This window comes from Chiloscyllium punctatum, chromosome 20 (genome assembly GCF_047496795.1).
Source record: "Chiloscyllium punctatum isolate Juve2018m chromosome 20, sChiPun1.3, whole genome shotgun sequence".
Lineage (NCBI taxonomy): Eukaryota > Metazoa > Chordata > Chondrichthyes > Orectolobiformes > Hemiscylliidae > Chiloscyllium > Chiloscyllium punctatum.
The window spans coordinates 42,931,389-42,947,483 of NC_092758.1; the positions used below are offsets into that span (position 1 = coordinate 42,931,389).

Consider the following 16,095-nt stretch of genomic DNA (forward strand, 5'->3'; position numbering starts at 1 on the left):
ACAGTTTTCTGCAATATTGTTAATAAAACAATAAAATTTGAAAAGAACCAACTGGGAACAGAAACACCACTTCAAGAACAACAGGTACCTGATAAGCACAGTCCGCCGATTCCGGCACAACAGACCTAAACAAGATGACACAATATTCCCAGAGACTCTAGCCACCCTGCCATAAAGACAGTTCGGAGATGATGACCAGACTACTCCTGCCCCTAGGCATCATGGTAGCCCACAAACATACCACCACACTGAAACAGTTCCTGATGAATTTAAAGACCCCATACCAACAACTAGCAGAACGAATGTCAGCAAGTTTGTAGCTCAGGTTAAGGTTCTGGATGTAAGCTTGCTCACTGAGCTGGAACACCATACTAGGCAACATCAGTGAGCCTCCAGGTGAAACTTCACCGGAAGCTCACTGATGATGTTACCTAGTAGGGTGACAAAATGTCTGAAAATAAACCTTCCAGCTCAGCAAACAAACTTACGTCCAGAATGAATGTCATATACAAAATACCCTGCAAGGACTGCAACAAACCTTACATTGGGCAGGGAACTGGCCACCAGGATACAGGAGCGCCAACAAGCCACCAAAAGACATGACCAACTATCACTGGTATACATACACACAGACAAAGAGGGACACCAGTTCGACTGGGACAATATATCCATCCTGGGGCAGGCTAAACAAAGACACACACGGGAATTCTAGAGGCCTGGCATTCAAACCGGAACTCCATTAACAAACATATCGATTTGGGTCCCATTTACCAACCTCTCAGAAACAGAACTGGAAGTGATATCACCCACCACAACAACCGAGACAGATAAATTGCAAGCAGGACAGAACACCCGCGATTCATCAGAGGCTCACTAATGATGTTACCACATGGTGACAAAATGTGTGAGAACAAATCTACCAGCTCAGTGAGCAAATTTACAACCTGAGCTACAAATCTTCTCCAAAATCGCAAATACCACTTCACTGATGACAAGGAAGAACATGGGAAAAAGTGAAGAAGAAAATAAGATGTGTTTTACAGGCATAAATAGTTTTTATTACTCAATCTGATCAATATTATAATCCAACCTGAATTAAGTATGACCATCCGAAAATCTGTGAGCAGTAATTCTGCTGGTTAAATTGGAGTCTTGTCTCCAATGTTGACCCCAGCAGAGTCCAGACCCAGGGTTAGTGGGAAATGGGACACAGTCACTATGGCAGATCTCATGCCTGACTACTCCATCACCTCCCACCAAGCTGTCACCGGAAGTCTAGCAGACCTCTGTCATTTCACCTTCAAGCTTTGGGTGATGGAGGCAAGTCAGGTTTTACTTGGGGCAAGTATATCAAGGGCTATAGAAGCAAGGCACGTAAGGTGGATAGCTAAAGCTGATCCAGATCAGTCATGTTCGTCTTTAAATGATGAAACAGTTTCAAATGATTGAATGAATTATTCTAACATGTTCAATTTTTTTTCTTTTAACTTCGGTTGGATTTCCCAATGGAGTCAAATATATCCAACTTCATTCGACATCACAACCTGTAGTCCTGTACTGGACTCTGACTGAGCAGGAGAGGGAACTCTCAATGCAAGGTGACGGTACTCGAGAAATATCCGTTGCATAGCACTGGGATTGTAAGGGGTGGCTTCCACTCCTCTTACAAGGACCACCAGAAAATACCAGAAACACTGAGAATCCCAGGGCATCTTGTTCTTGCACAGGATTTCCAATGGCACCCTGCCAGTGTTTTGTTGGAGTCTGGCAGAGCTCTGTAGGAAACTTGGGAGACACGTCTTCTGGAGCCACTGACAAATAACTTTTACGCTACAGCCAACACTGTGGGCTGAAGGCTTTTATAAATTTATCTCTCCAAATATTTATTGCTTAATTACTGCCAAGCCATCTATATTCCTCATAAAGCCAAACCAACTGTGTTTTATCCACGTGTAAGACCCATAAATAACAAAAAAAACACTTAAAAGTCAATGTTCAAATGTGCACTTCTGCTACACATCATTGTCCAAAGCAGGGCTTTACTAAAGGAGTAATTCTGAATTTACTTTGGAGATGCAATATAACAGGAAGGCTATTGAAGTAACTGGCTAAGACTTCTGTAATTATGGTGTATAGAAGCTACAATTTGGCATTGGCAAAATAGCAACAGGGCCAGGGCTAGGTGAACCACCCGAAACCTCCACCATCACAGTGTAAAATGAAAAACAAGTCAGAATGGTCTCAGAGATGACAGGCTGCACTTTGTCCCCTGTTCAAATATTCCAGTAGAAATGCGTAATATTGAGCCCAAAAGGTCACATCCCACCATGCGCTGACCTTCGTCCTTGCAGAATGGATGTTGCTCAATAGCGAGTATCAGGAAAATCTGGATGGACAAGAGGGTTAGAATGAGTGGGAGGGGGAAGCAGTAAAGGGAGTGGGTGAAGAGTGGGAAGCAGCACAGGGAGTGGGTGAAGGGGGGAAGCAGTAAAGGGAATGAGTGAAGAGGGGTAGCAGTGAAGGGAGTGAGTGAAGAGGAGGAAGCAGTTAAGGGAGTGTGTGAGGATGAAGCAGTGAAGGGAGTGAGTGAAATGGGGGAAGTAGTAAAGGGAGACGGTGAAGAGGGGGAAGTAGTGAAGGGAGTGGGTGAAGAGGGGGAAGCAGTAAAGGAAGTGGGTGAAGAGGGGGAAGCTGTGAAGGGAGTGAGTGAAGCAGGGGAAGCAGTTAAGGAGTGGGTGAAGAGGGGAAGTAGTGAAGGCAGTGGGTGAAGCATGGAAGCAGTAAAAGGTATGGTAAAGGGGGGAAGCAATGAAGGGATTACAGGAAGACTGTGAAGCAATGAAGGGATTGGGGGAAAGGAATGGGTGAAGAGGGGGAAACAATGAAGAGAATGAGTGAAGAGGGGGAAGCAATGAAGGGAATGGGTGAAGAGGTGGAAGCAATGAAGGGAATGGGTAAAGAGGGGGAAGCAATGAAGGGAATGGGTGAAGAGGGAGTAGCAATGAAGGGAGTTGGTGAAGAGGGAAATCCTTTTTGCCCAAGCTGGCAATCTAATAAATAGCATGATTGGTCGATGGCAGAATGTCAGTGAGTTACCCCACTGGCACGTTCCCACTTCCAAATTGCATGAAGTTTTTGTGCCATCAAGAGACTTATATGTGGCATCTGCCATGATTAACAATCCTGGCCACCATATTTCCTGTCAAATATGCGAAAGTTCCTCAGTATTGCACCACATAGTTGTATCCCTACTTCTATATAGGCATAAAAATTTGAAAAGCTTTGGAAGTTAAATAAGAGATGTCTTTAGTTTATTTATTTTCAATGTTTGTTACCGTCACTTAATTCAGTGGGTGGCATTCTTGATTCTGATTCTTTTGGTTTATTTTGCTTTTGATTATTCACTCATGGGACATAGGAGTTGCTGACTTGCCAGCATTTATTGCCCATTCCCAGTTGTCCTTGAGAAGGAGCTGCCTTCTTGAACTGCTACAGACCCTGTGTTGTAGGTTGACCCATAATGCCTTTAGAGAGGGAATTCTTGGATTTTTGTCACAATGACAGAAAAGGAATGATGATATATTCCCAAATTAGGATGGTGAGTGGTTTGGAGGAGAACTTGCAAATTGTGGTGTCCCCATGTATCTGCTGCCTTGTCCTTCTATATGGAAGTGGTTGTGCATCTGAAAGGTTCTGTCTGAGGATCTTTGGTGAATTTCTGCATTGCATCTTGTAGATAGTTCACACTGCTGCTATTAAGGCGAAGGGAGTGAATGATTGTGATGTGACGCCAATCAAGCAGCTGCTTTGTCCTGGATGAGCTGCAACCATCCAGGCAACCAGGGAGTATTCCATCATACTGCTGACTTTGTGCCAATGGCACTGTTTTGTGAAAAAGGGATTCATCAAATGACTTTTTTTTTAAAATTACCTGGTCATTACCACAATGTTAATTGTGAAAACCTGTTCTGTGCAAATCGTCTGCCATACATTTCCCATGTTACCATAGTGACTTCACTACAAACGTACTTAATTGACTGTAAAGCACATTGGGATATCCTGTGCCCTAAAACACACTATATATAACTTTTTTTAAATCATTAGCAGTTTACCATGTTGTATTTTATGCATTTTGTTCACATTCTTCAAATTTTCAATAGAAATCTTTCAGTTGGAGATAAACAGACACTTTGTACACTTACCAACAGTTGGAATACTTTGAAATCATTTCTAACTTCTTTTGTTACCATCCGTACACTCAAGTACAAAGGCAGACCTAGCAGTTTCGATTGACAGCTCATACAGAACAAGTGATGAAAAATTCAGCAAGTTCTTGTAACTCTTTTTCAACAGTATCAGAACCTTTGTCAACATCAGCCTAAAAAAAATGTGTGTGTGTGAATGGAAATAATATATTTCTCTTTTGCTCTCATCTTTCCAATGTGGATGCTTAAGATGGGTTCCCAACTTAAAAAAGCAAGAACTGAGGGGGCAAAACTTTGTTGTGCTTCTCTGGAGAAATGTTTGTTCTCAATTCATAACCAGATTGATGTCGGGGCCTCAAACTGCACAACACTTAATTCATTTCTCAAAACTTGATTTATTCCTGAAATGTAGCTCATTTTGTGGTGAAATGTAGTGAAGAACAATAGGCTCCCTAATTTATACAACAGTAAAACGGATCGGACAATAGAAATCTGAAAAGAAAGCATAAGACCATAAGACCATAAGACATAGGAGTGGAAGTAAGGCCATTCGGCCCATCGAGTCCACTCCGCCATTCAATCATGGCTGATGCGCATTTCAGCTCCACTTGCCAGCGTTCTCCCCGTAGCCCTTAATTCCTCTAGACAACAAGAACCTATCAATCTCGGCCTTGAAGACACTTAGCGTCCCGGCTTCCACTGCACTCCGTGGCAATGAATTCCACAGGCCCACCACTCTCTGGCTGAAGAAATGTCTCCGCATTTCTGTTCTGAAATGACCCCCTCTAATTCTAAGGCTGTGTCCACGGGTCCTAGTCTCCTCGCCTAACAGAAACAATTTTCTAGCATCCACCTTTTCAAAGCCATGTATTATTTTGTACGTCTCTATTAGATCTCCCCTTAATCTTCTAAACTCCAACGAATACAATCCCAGTATCCTCAGCCGTTCCTCATATGCTAGACCTGTCATTCCAGGGATCATCCGTGTGAATCTCCGCTGGACACGTTCCAGTGCCAGTATGTCCTTCCTGAGGTGTGGGGACCAAAACTGGACACAGTACTCCAAATGGGGCCTAACCAGAGCTTTATAAAGTCTTAGTAGTACATCTCTGCTTTTATATTCCAACCCTCTTGAGATAAGAGACAACATTGCATTCGCTTTCTTAATCACAGACTCAACCTGCATGTTTACCTTTAGAGAATCCTCGACTAGCACTCCCAGATCCCTTTGTGCTTTGGCTTTATTAAGTTTCTCACCATTTAGAAAGTAGTCCATGCTTTTATTCTTTTTGCCAAAGTGCAAGACCTCGCACTTGCTCACGTTAAATTCCATCAGCCATTTCCTGGACCACTCTCCCAACCTGTCTAGATCCTTCTGTAGTCTCCCCACTTCCTCAGTACTACCTGCCTGTCCACCTAACTTCGTATCATCGGCAAACTTCGCTAGAATGCCCCCGGTTCCCTCATCCAAATCATTAATATATAATGCGAACAGCTGTGGCCCCAGCACCGAACCCTGCGGGACACCGCTCGTCACCGGCTGCCATTCTGAAAAAGAACCTTTTATCCCAACTCTCTGCAAAACGGCTGGAGAAACTCAGCAGTCCTGGCAACATCTGTGGAGAGAGAAACAGAGTTAATGTTTTGAGTCCATTATGACTCTTCCCCAGAACTGAATGCAGAAGTGGATAAGTAACAGGTGTAATACTGTAAAGGAAGGTGGGGAGGAACAAGTGGAGTAGAAAACAAGGTCAGGGGATGGTTAGAGAGCAAGTGAGATTAGGGATCACAGTTGGCACAGAAGGCAAACAGTGTGGTGATGGTATTTGAGATAGGTCCAGAGGAAGCATTAATAGCAGAACATAAAATAATAATAGCTGATTAACAAAATCCAATACTGGACAGAGAGGGGCAAGGAAAACAGTGGGAACAAAATGGATGACCATGTTCATGGTCTGAGATTATTAAATTCAATGTTGAGCCCAGAATGCTGCAAAGTGCCAAAACGGAAAATAAAGTGCCGCCAAGTTTCTCTATCACTTCATGTTTTTTTAATTCAGATTTTCCAGACAAATTGGTACAAATCTGAAATCTGCCTGGCCTACCTCAGTTGTAAAACAATTTGGTAAAATATGCCTACGTTTGGTCAGCATTCAGCCAGCACTGTTTGTAATTCACAGGATCGTATTCACAATTACTGAAATGATGATGGGATATGATGGAAAAGTCCCTGCTGCAAGATTTGGTAAACTTCTTTTACAGAAATAAAATGAATGGAACCTGCACTTGTAACAGGTACACGATTCAAGGCAACAGATTTTGAAGTTGCAGATATAGATATTATTGGCTTAACAAGAGAAACATTGGGCTGAATTTTATTGAGATGGTACTACCACAGAGTGAAAGCGAGAAGCAACCATGCAACCACCTGAGTGCATACTGTTGATGGGCACACTCCTGGCAGAGCTGCATTCCAGTTAAGGAGGGTGATTTGAGGGCAGTTAAGAATCAGCCATATTGTTTTGGATTCTGAATTACACTTAGACCAGACAGAATAGTGATTCAGATGGATTGTTTTCTGATAGTCTAGTAGTTGTGTGAATGCTAATACTAGCTTTCATTTCATGTTTATTTAATATTTTCAGTTATTGTGATAGAAGTTGAACTCATTCCTTTTTATTTCCAATTTGACCTATTTTTCTATCCAACTTGTCCAGAGATCTTTTTACACACTTTTGGTTGAGGGCGACTTGAACTCAGGTCTCTCAGTCCACACTGCCACTGCACCACAAGAGCCCCAGAATATTCATCCAAGATTGCTAAAATGTTTGACTAGAAACACAATTATGAAGCAATCATTACTTTTTAATCAACTTTTTAAGCTTGCTTTGCAATTTGCCACATACCTCACAAAGACAAAGCTGCTGGTGCAAAGTCAAAGTTGTGCAAGGAGTCAGCTTAATTACTCATATGATTTAACTTCACAAAGCTTTACCCAAGCAGCCAATAATGCTCAGCAGAGATTTTGTCAAATTCTACTTTCCAAAATTTGGCAAGTGCCACGCAGCATCCTTAGGTACATGTACAAAATGAGAATACAGGATTTTACAAGAACAGATACCTTTGCTTAAGTATGTTTGATTAATTTGAACCAGTCTTAATATGTAGATATTAAAAGGTTTTATTTAGAAGTGGCACAAAACTGATCTTGGAATACCAATTCCAATTTTATTACTTGCAATAGAGTTAAAAAGCACACTGTGATGGTATCATTACATTTTGTATTCCTTTAGAAATTTCAACTAAAAAGAAATAGATGTTAGAAAAATAAATTAACATTTGATCAGTATGTGCCAAAAAAAAAGGCATATAGCACCTGAGTTTAATAGCCTGTGTAAACTCAAATTCTGGCAAGGGTTGGAAATGTCAGATCTTTATCAAATCCTAATTAGCCTGGAACAGACCGAAACTTCTTCTTCCTCAAAATTGACCAATTATACTAGAGGCATGGCACCAGGAGATTGGTTTCTAGAATTTCTTTAAACTTGGCCATAATACTACCCAGCTAACTGGAGATCAAGTATGTGTATAGTTCTGTTCAGTAACCTGAAAGGGTTGGTGGTTCAGAAAATTCTGGCCTCAATGTGCGTAAACAACTCTTTGACTTGTTGAAATGTTAACAGTTGTGCATACTTTGTTAGGGTCTCTGCACACACCCAGACAACAAATACATTTTCCATTACCTTTTCATAACCCAACATGATAATTCGTACCAACACAACGTTGACATGGGCTCCCAGAGACTCATCATGGTAAATCTCATTAACCTGCAGAAAAATAGAAATAAATTTTGACAGGATGTATTAGATAGTAGTAACATCCTTATAAGAAAACATAACAAAACTAACTTGGCTCCAACATTATAAATTACCAACAAACAGATATTTTTGTACAATTATTCCTTTTGGACCCATAAACAGGATACAATTTAAAGCAGAGGGCTACGGAGTCAGCTTGGAATTCTCAAGGGAAATTATAAAATATAAATTATGTGGTTCAATGGCAATAATACACCCATTGTGATCAACAGGCAGTATCTGCAAATTCATTAAATGGAACTTTGGTAAATAATGTGCTTACAAGCAAATAAATTAATCCAAAAGAAATCTCATTAACAGTTATCCTCATTGTAATGAGGATTTATCTAAGTATCCTGAGATCCACCAGTACTGACAACAATCACAGCCGAACAATACTATTATTATTTAGTGTTGCTTTCCATAAAGTAGAAACAAATGAAGCTCAAAATGCATTATTGTTGCGAACCATAAGTAGCCTTAAGATCCTAGCATTAAAGAACTGACAAAATATGTAAAAGTAACTGTCACCTTTCTGATAAGCCTAAGATTCATAGTGCAATCGTGACAACAGTGATGAGGTGCTTGTAATAATGCAAAAAGCCATGTGTAGTTCAAAATGTTCTAGCATCTCTTAATTCTAATTAAGAGGATTTTTGCAAAGTAAGACAAAGCAGGATTTTACCCTTTATGTGCTTATCATTTTTAATTTTTTTTAAATGTCAGGAATTTGAAGGGACATTTTAAATTAATATACGCCATAGTGGAGTCTAGCATGCTGAACTGATTTATTATGCGATCCACAACTACATTGCACTGGATTATCTAAGGACTTAAAACAACAGCCAATTTTGATTAAATAGCAATACCAGTTGGAAAAAAGAATTATGCAACGTTATGATCAAAACATCAAACTAAGATTTCTTTTATCCTTGTGCTTAAATAACAGCCCTATCTATTATCAAAATCATGGCATAAACAAACTCAGACCAAACTCTCAGTTTAATGAGAAAATAGCTATGATCTTTGCAAACACTCTTTAACTCAATTATTTCCCATGCAAAAAGTTCTTAAATAATATATTTTTAAAAGATTGTTGTCGGTTCATGGTTGATTCTCTAGTCAAACGAACCAAATTTGAACCAGAATGGATTAATTCATGGATATGTGAGGTTGATTTGCTCTTTGCAAAAGAATCTCTTGGGTTAGAATTGAAGAGATGGTTTATTGGACGTTTGAATCATACTGAGTGATAGTCACTCTCTGCTAAATTCTTCAGAATGTGAGAACTAACGATATCACCATCAGATCAAGAAAGATGTGGTTTCAGACAGAGGCAAGATCTTTTGTGGGATATGGGAAGTGCTGTCAATCACTGTATTTATTGCCCTTGAATTTAGAGCTCAGCCAGTCAATTTAAGGGATAAATCATTCATGGATCTGGTCACACGTACAGCAGAATAGGTAAGGATGGCAGACAGACTTCTCTAAAGGATATTAATGAACTCAATGGGTTTTTACAACAGTTGAGTTCACCATTACAGAGACTCCAGTTTTTTTTAAACTGAACTTAAATTCCACCATCTGGCATGGAGAAATTTAAACCCATGTCTTTTGTAAATTAGTAGTCCAGTCACATTATTACTGCACTGTCTCCAATGCAGCATGAACATGCATTAAAAGAAAAATCAGACTTTAATCAATCCCAGTCACATTTAACAAACATTGCTATATCATACAGGAGTCGGATTAAAATGCAAAACCTTTGAGAATTTTGCTTCACAAAGACCAACAACAAAACAAATACCAACATAGTGCTAGAATTTATTTTTCAAATCCTTACAATCTGATTACACTCTTCTGTTTAATGTAAATGCACCAATCATAACAAGGATTGCTGAAAGAATAATGTAGATTCTTTATTTGAAGGTAGGATTTAATATAAATAACATTGCCTGACTCGTGTCATCTGCTACTTTAGATAAAGTACAAGTCTTGGGGTTACTGTCAGGGTGAGAGGGACTGACAGCAGTTTATGGTATGTTCTTCTGAGAAGAATGTTAACAGGATATCATTACAAACCTTACCCAGATCAAGAAAGGAAAAGGTCTCACAGTGCTAAAAGTCAACGTGGCAACATTGGAAATAATCACAATTTTTATGAAGCCTCATTTCAAAACTATGTTGCACTCTCATGTAACCATGCCAACAACCTACTTCATCACATACTTCAATTATCAAAATGTTTATTGCTGCCATGACCAAACAACAGTAAAGCAATGCAATAAATCATAGAAACCTTACAGTGTGGAAGCAGGCCATTCAGCTCATCGAATCCACACTGAAGAGCATCCTACCCAGACCCAACCCCCTACCCTATCCCTGTCACTCCACATCAGGCAGCTCCCTGATAACTGCTTGCTGTGACAGAGCTCAGAGTAGGGAGCTTGTTTTGGAAGTCTTGTGGCAGACAATGTGACCCACCCAACACAGCTGCTTTATTGTAACTATTGCTTCAGTATTGGAATATGATGGCCTGAGGGAGGACCCGAATATTACAGTCTAGATTACAGTGGTACTGGAAAAGCACAGCTGGTCAGGCAGCATCTGAGGTGCAGGAAAATTGATGTTTTGGGCAAAAGCCCTTCATCAGCTTCAGTTAGGATTGTATTCACTGGAGTTTAGAAGAATTTACAGGTGTTTCATACCAACCTGAAAGATTCTAGCAGGGACAGAGAGGGTAGGAGCAGGAAGGACGTTCTCATTGGTGGAGGAGTGCAGAACCAAAGTCATAGTGGAAGGAATAAGGTTAAAGCATTTAGGACTGAGGTAAAGAGAATTTTTTTCACCCAGAGATTGGTGAGCCAGTGGAATTCACTGCTACAGAAAGCAGTCAAAATCAAAACATTATGTGATTTCAAGAAGGAATTGGATATAGAACTTGAAGCTTAAAGGGATCAAAGGATATGGAGGAAAAGCAGGAAACAACTACTGATTTGGTTGATTAGCCGTGATCATAAAAAATGGTGCAGCAGGCTGAAAGGGCTAAATAATTTACTCCTGCTCTCATTTTCCAGTTTCCACATTTTTCTAGACAGAGGGGCAAGGTGACACTACTGCTTTGTAGGTCATGAGCTTTGTATTAGGTTTGAGATTTTTGTCATCCAATACTCTGTTCTTCAGATTGCCAAAAGCTGCAATGTCACACTGGAGGCAATGCTCAATTACATCATTGGTAACAGAAGGCTCTCATGGTGTTCAAATTGATCCACCTTATCCAGTGGCTCATTGTGGATCTTAATCATTAAGGGACAGTGTTGTGTGATGGGAGCAGACAGTAGGGGCCGATGGATATTTAGTTTAGGGTACATGACTTCGTGAACTATGTGCCAATGCCTGGAGTGAGTGTTAGCATAAAATCCTGTATTTGTGTTTCTGACAAAATATTTGTTAAGACTAGACAATGTTCTGTGCATTTTATCAGGAGTAGGGCTGTATTAGTATTCCTTATGTTTTCCTTATCAATCACATCTTTCCAGAGGTTTGTATCCCTCTCAACCCTGGCATTGAAATCATTGAGGAAAACCAGCTTTTCTCCCGATTGAACATGGGACAACAAGTGATTGAGGCTGGAGTAGAATCTCTGTTTGGCCTCATGTCGTTTCTAGGATTGGGGCGCATGCACTAAATTACTGTGATGTACTACTTCTGGATTAGGATGAACAGAAGGGTCATGAAGCTTTTGTTCATCTCCAGAGGGACTTGCTGAAGCAGTCAACTCTTTATTGTTTTACAGTGAAATAAATCCCATGCTTCTCCCTCAGAAGTACCTTTCCAGAAGGCAGTGTATTTTGAAGTGAATTACTCCCACCTATGGTGTTTCACTTGGGGCGGTGATGTCAGTGTGATAGCACTGACATTCCTGAGCTATAGTAGCGCTGTGACATTCAGGTCTGGTCTCTGCTGGAGGGTCCTGATGTTGCAAGCTCCAAACTTCATCACAATGGGCAAGAAGCCACCTGGGCATGGGTTTTTTTTAATGTGGAGAGGCTAACAGACACTAACTACCACATTGTCCTTTTGCAGTAAGGTCTTCAGTTGGTAACAAAGGTATTCTGAGTGTGCACTTTTAATTCCTGACACCATGTTTCAACTCTGAACTTTAAGCCTCCTGTCTCCTGTTGCTTTAACTAAATGGGTTCCCCTCTCCTCACACTTTCATTGAAACAAATACTCATCTGCTTCCCTGTAATGTCCCACCATGATTTCATTCCTCATGGTGATGGAAATTTTTATTGCTGGTCTTGCCCTTACCCACTATCCCCCTGTCTACCGTGCTAATTACACCCTGAAACAACTCTGACTGATTTTTCAATAATAATTTCCTTTTCATAAATCTGCTTTGCCTTGGTCTGTATTGTGACCTTCTAAGTACTAAGTTCTAATTATCACATCCTGACCAACAGATTATAGCGTTTTCCCTATTACTGATAGAGGCTTAATTGGCCTACAGTCTTCCAGTTTATTTATCTCTCTTTTCTCAGAGCAGCCTCACCAGGGCCAAGCAGAGAGACACTTGAGAAAGGGAGAGCTAATCTGGAACCTGGTATTGGATGGGGATTAGAGGTAGAGTTCAAACAAGTGGGATCAAATGTGGAGTGGGGGAAGGGCAGTGTCCCAGGGCATAGAGTGTCCCAACATGAGGGACACCTCAAGCCCACAGCCAAATCGCCACAGGTAGAGGAAAGATGCCCTTAATTGGCCATTAATCGGCCATGTAAGACATTAGTTGGCCCAAGATCCTGACATCGACACTGCAATTCGTATAATTTTAACTGAGATGAGTGAGCAGAGGCACAGGACCCCTTGCTATCCCAAACAAGGTTACATATTTACTCACCCCACCAACTTACTCTGGGCCTATCAACCTTCTGATAACTTGCACATTTAGTTCACTATCCTACTGCAAATATTTAACGTATTCTGATTTGTCACCTTCACTTTTGACATTTTACTATTTTCCATAATATGGCTATTGTAACTATTGTTCTGTTTCCATCATTCAACTTCTGGTCCTGTCCTGATACAGTTGATTGCTCCTCTGCCTTAATCATTCTCTTGCTGCTCATAATACTAACTTTACCTGAATCTTCCCTCTCCCCTATTAGTTTAAAGCCTTTCCCTCTAGACTTTGGTACTTTATAAATACAATTCCTATTAACTAATCAGAGACTCATGAAAATGCCATCATCCATTGTCAAATTATCATCAATTCCACTGTGCAGTTTTTGCAAAAAGACCTTCATTCAATAATCTTTTAACTTAAGACCAACCTTCAATGTAAATTTATATTCAAGCCCACTGTGAATTCTTCTGACCTTTCTGTGTCCTTTCACTGTTATTCTCCTGAGGTTTTCAGTCCCAATCTAGGTCAATGCCAATTTTACTTTTTTTTTGCTATTGAACATTCACCTAAAGACAAAGGGTGGTGAAGGTTACACCTCTTGTTTATTCCTCTTTCTTACTCTTTTTTCCTATCCAAACTCAAAAACTGTACAAACACTTTTTTTACACTAGTTTTTAATCTGCACTTTAATGTCAGTACAACAATAATAATATTCAGTTGACTGGTTGATTGAAGAGTCGAGAGTGTGGTGCTGGAAAAGCACAGCAGGTCAGGCAGCATCCGAGCAGGAGAATGATGTTTCAAGTATAAGCTCTTCATCAGGATGCAGAGCTTATGCTCGAAACATTGATTCTCCTGCTCCTCGGATGCTTCCTGACCTGCTGTGCTTTTCTAGCACCACACTCTCAACTCTGATCTCCAACATCTACAGTCCTCACTCTCTCCCTGGATGATTGAAGAGGTGTGCCTGATGCTGGTTTTGTTTTGTGGGCAATGCCTGGGGCACAAGGAAGAATGCAGCATACAACATATGCATGGCTGGTGACATTACCAGAGTGGGGTTTTGGTGGGGAACAGAACTGGCAGAAGTCAATGGAAGACAAATAACTAATTTACCCAGACCAGAGAGAGACTGTTTCTGCAAGGAACATAGACCAACTGATGGGAGGTATGAGAATGGTAAAAGTCAGGGTGGCAATGGCAGGGAGGATGGAAGAAAAGGCATGGGCTTGGCATGAGAGGGGATAACATGGGAAAGATGGAATGACATAGGAGGAAAAATAACAGGACCAATTATTTGATACAACATACTTTTCCACAGCTATTCTTTTGCTAAAATGAGATTGAAACATAAACGTTTTAGAAAAGCATCACATGAACTAAAAGAACATATCAGTATGGACTCCACAGATGATGATCAAATCGGTTCACATTCATTGAAGTTTGTTTATGTAGCTACAATGAACATGCTATTGGACAAATGTAACTCCAGGGAGCAGCAGTTATAACATTTTGCATGTAAGTTTGCTTGCTGGGCTGGAAGGTTCGTTTTCAGACATTTCATCACCATACTAGGTATCATCAGTGAGCGTCCAGTGAAGCACTGGTGGTATGGCTTGCTTTTTATTTATGTAGTTAGGTGTCTTTGGGTTGGTGATGTCATTTCCTGTGGTGATGCCATTTCCTATTCTTTTTCTAGGGGGTGGTAAATGAGATCCAAATCAAGTGTTTGTTGATAGAGTTCCAGTTGGAGTGCCGTTCTTCTAGGAATTCTCACATGTGTCTCTGTTTGGCTTGTCCCAAGATGGATGTGTTGTCCCAGTCAAAGTGGTGTCCTTCCTCATCCGTATGTAAAGATACTAGTGAGAGTGAGTCATATCTTTTTGTGGCTAGTTGATGTTCATGTATCCTGGTGGATAGTTTTCTGCTTGTCTGTCCAATGTAATGTTTGTTACAGTTCTTGCAAGGTATTTTGTAAATTACATTAGTTTTGCTTGTTGTCTGTATAGGGTCTTTCAAGTTCGTTACCTGCTGTTTTAGTGTGTTGGTGGGTTTGTGGGCTACCACGAAGCCAAGAGATCCGATTAGGCTGGCAGTCATTTCCAAGATGTCTTTGATGCAGGGGAGAGTGGCTCGGATTTCTGGTTGCGTTTTGTCTACTTGTTTGGGTTTGTTGCTGAGAAATCAGTGGCCTGTAATACAGCCACACATGCAGACCAAATACTGAACTACAGAAGCAATCATCCCAACACCCATAAATGGAGCTGCATTAGAACATTATTTCAATGAGCCACCACACACTGCAGCACAGAGGAACTACGAAGAGCAGAGGAAAATCACCTATACAGTGTATTAAAAAAGAATAGCCTTCCACTCCATCAACCCCCTGAGAAAAAGAACAGGAAATGACATCACCAACCCAAGGAAACCTAAACACATGAATAAAAAGTGGGCTGTGCCACCAGCGTTTCACCAGAGGCTAAATGATGACGTTACCTAGTATGGTGACGAAACGTCTGAAAATGAACATTCCAGCTCAGCGAGCAAACTTACACCCAGAACCTCAACCTGAGCTACAAACCTTCTCAAAACTCACTAATTATAACATTTGCCACAGAAGTCAAAACCTAAGCAGGGAATTTATCGTGGAACAAAATTGGTGCTTAGGATGCTGATTGATATTGAAATTACAGGCAGATTTCATGAAAAATTGGCCAGAAATTTAATGACATAAACATGGGTCCTGACAGCATAGAAAGGGTGGCTCAGTGGTTAGCACTGCTGCATCACAGTGCCAGGGACCTGGATTTGATTCCACCCTTGTGGCAACTGTCTGTGTGGAGTTTGCACATTCTCCGTGTCTGCATGGGTTTCCTTTCGGTGCTCTGATTTCCTTCCACAGTCCAAAGATATATAGGTGAGAGGAATTGGCCATGTTAAATGGCCCATAATGTCCAGCAATGTGCAGGCTATGTGGATTAATCATGGGAAATGCAGGGATGGGATAGGATTGGGTGGAATGCTCCTTGGAGAAGTGGTGAGATCTTGATAATGATGGCCTGCTACCATATTGTAGGGATTATATGATTCTAAAAGTAGGCCATTTGGCCCCACAGGCCTGCTATGC

The 16,095-nt window shown here is 40.7% G+C and overlaps 1 protein-coding gene across 1 annotated transcript in view; it reads right to left on the minus strand.

Annotated features, from left to right (window-relative positions):
* The window catches only part of LOC140492085 (A disintegrin and metalloproteinase with thrombospondin motifs 2-like), a 240,277-nt gene that overhangs the window by 68,099 nt on the left and 156,083 nt on the right, over positions 1–16,095 (minus strand). Inside the window, exon 5 of the mRNA XM_072590792.1 lies at positions 7,949–8,032. Within this exon, the coding sequence (XP_072446893.1) occupies positions 7,949–8,032 (84 nt within the window). The remainder of the gene's footprint in view (positions 1–7,948; positions 8,033–16,095) is intronic.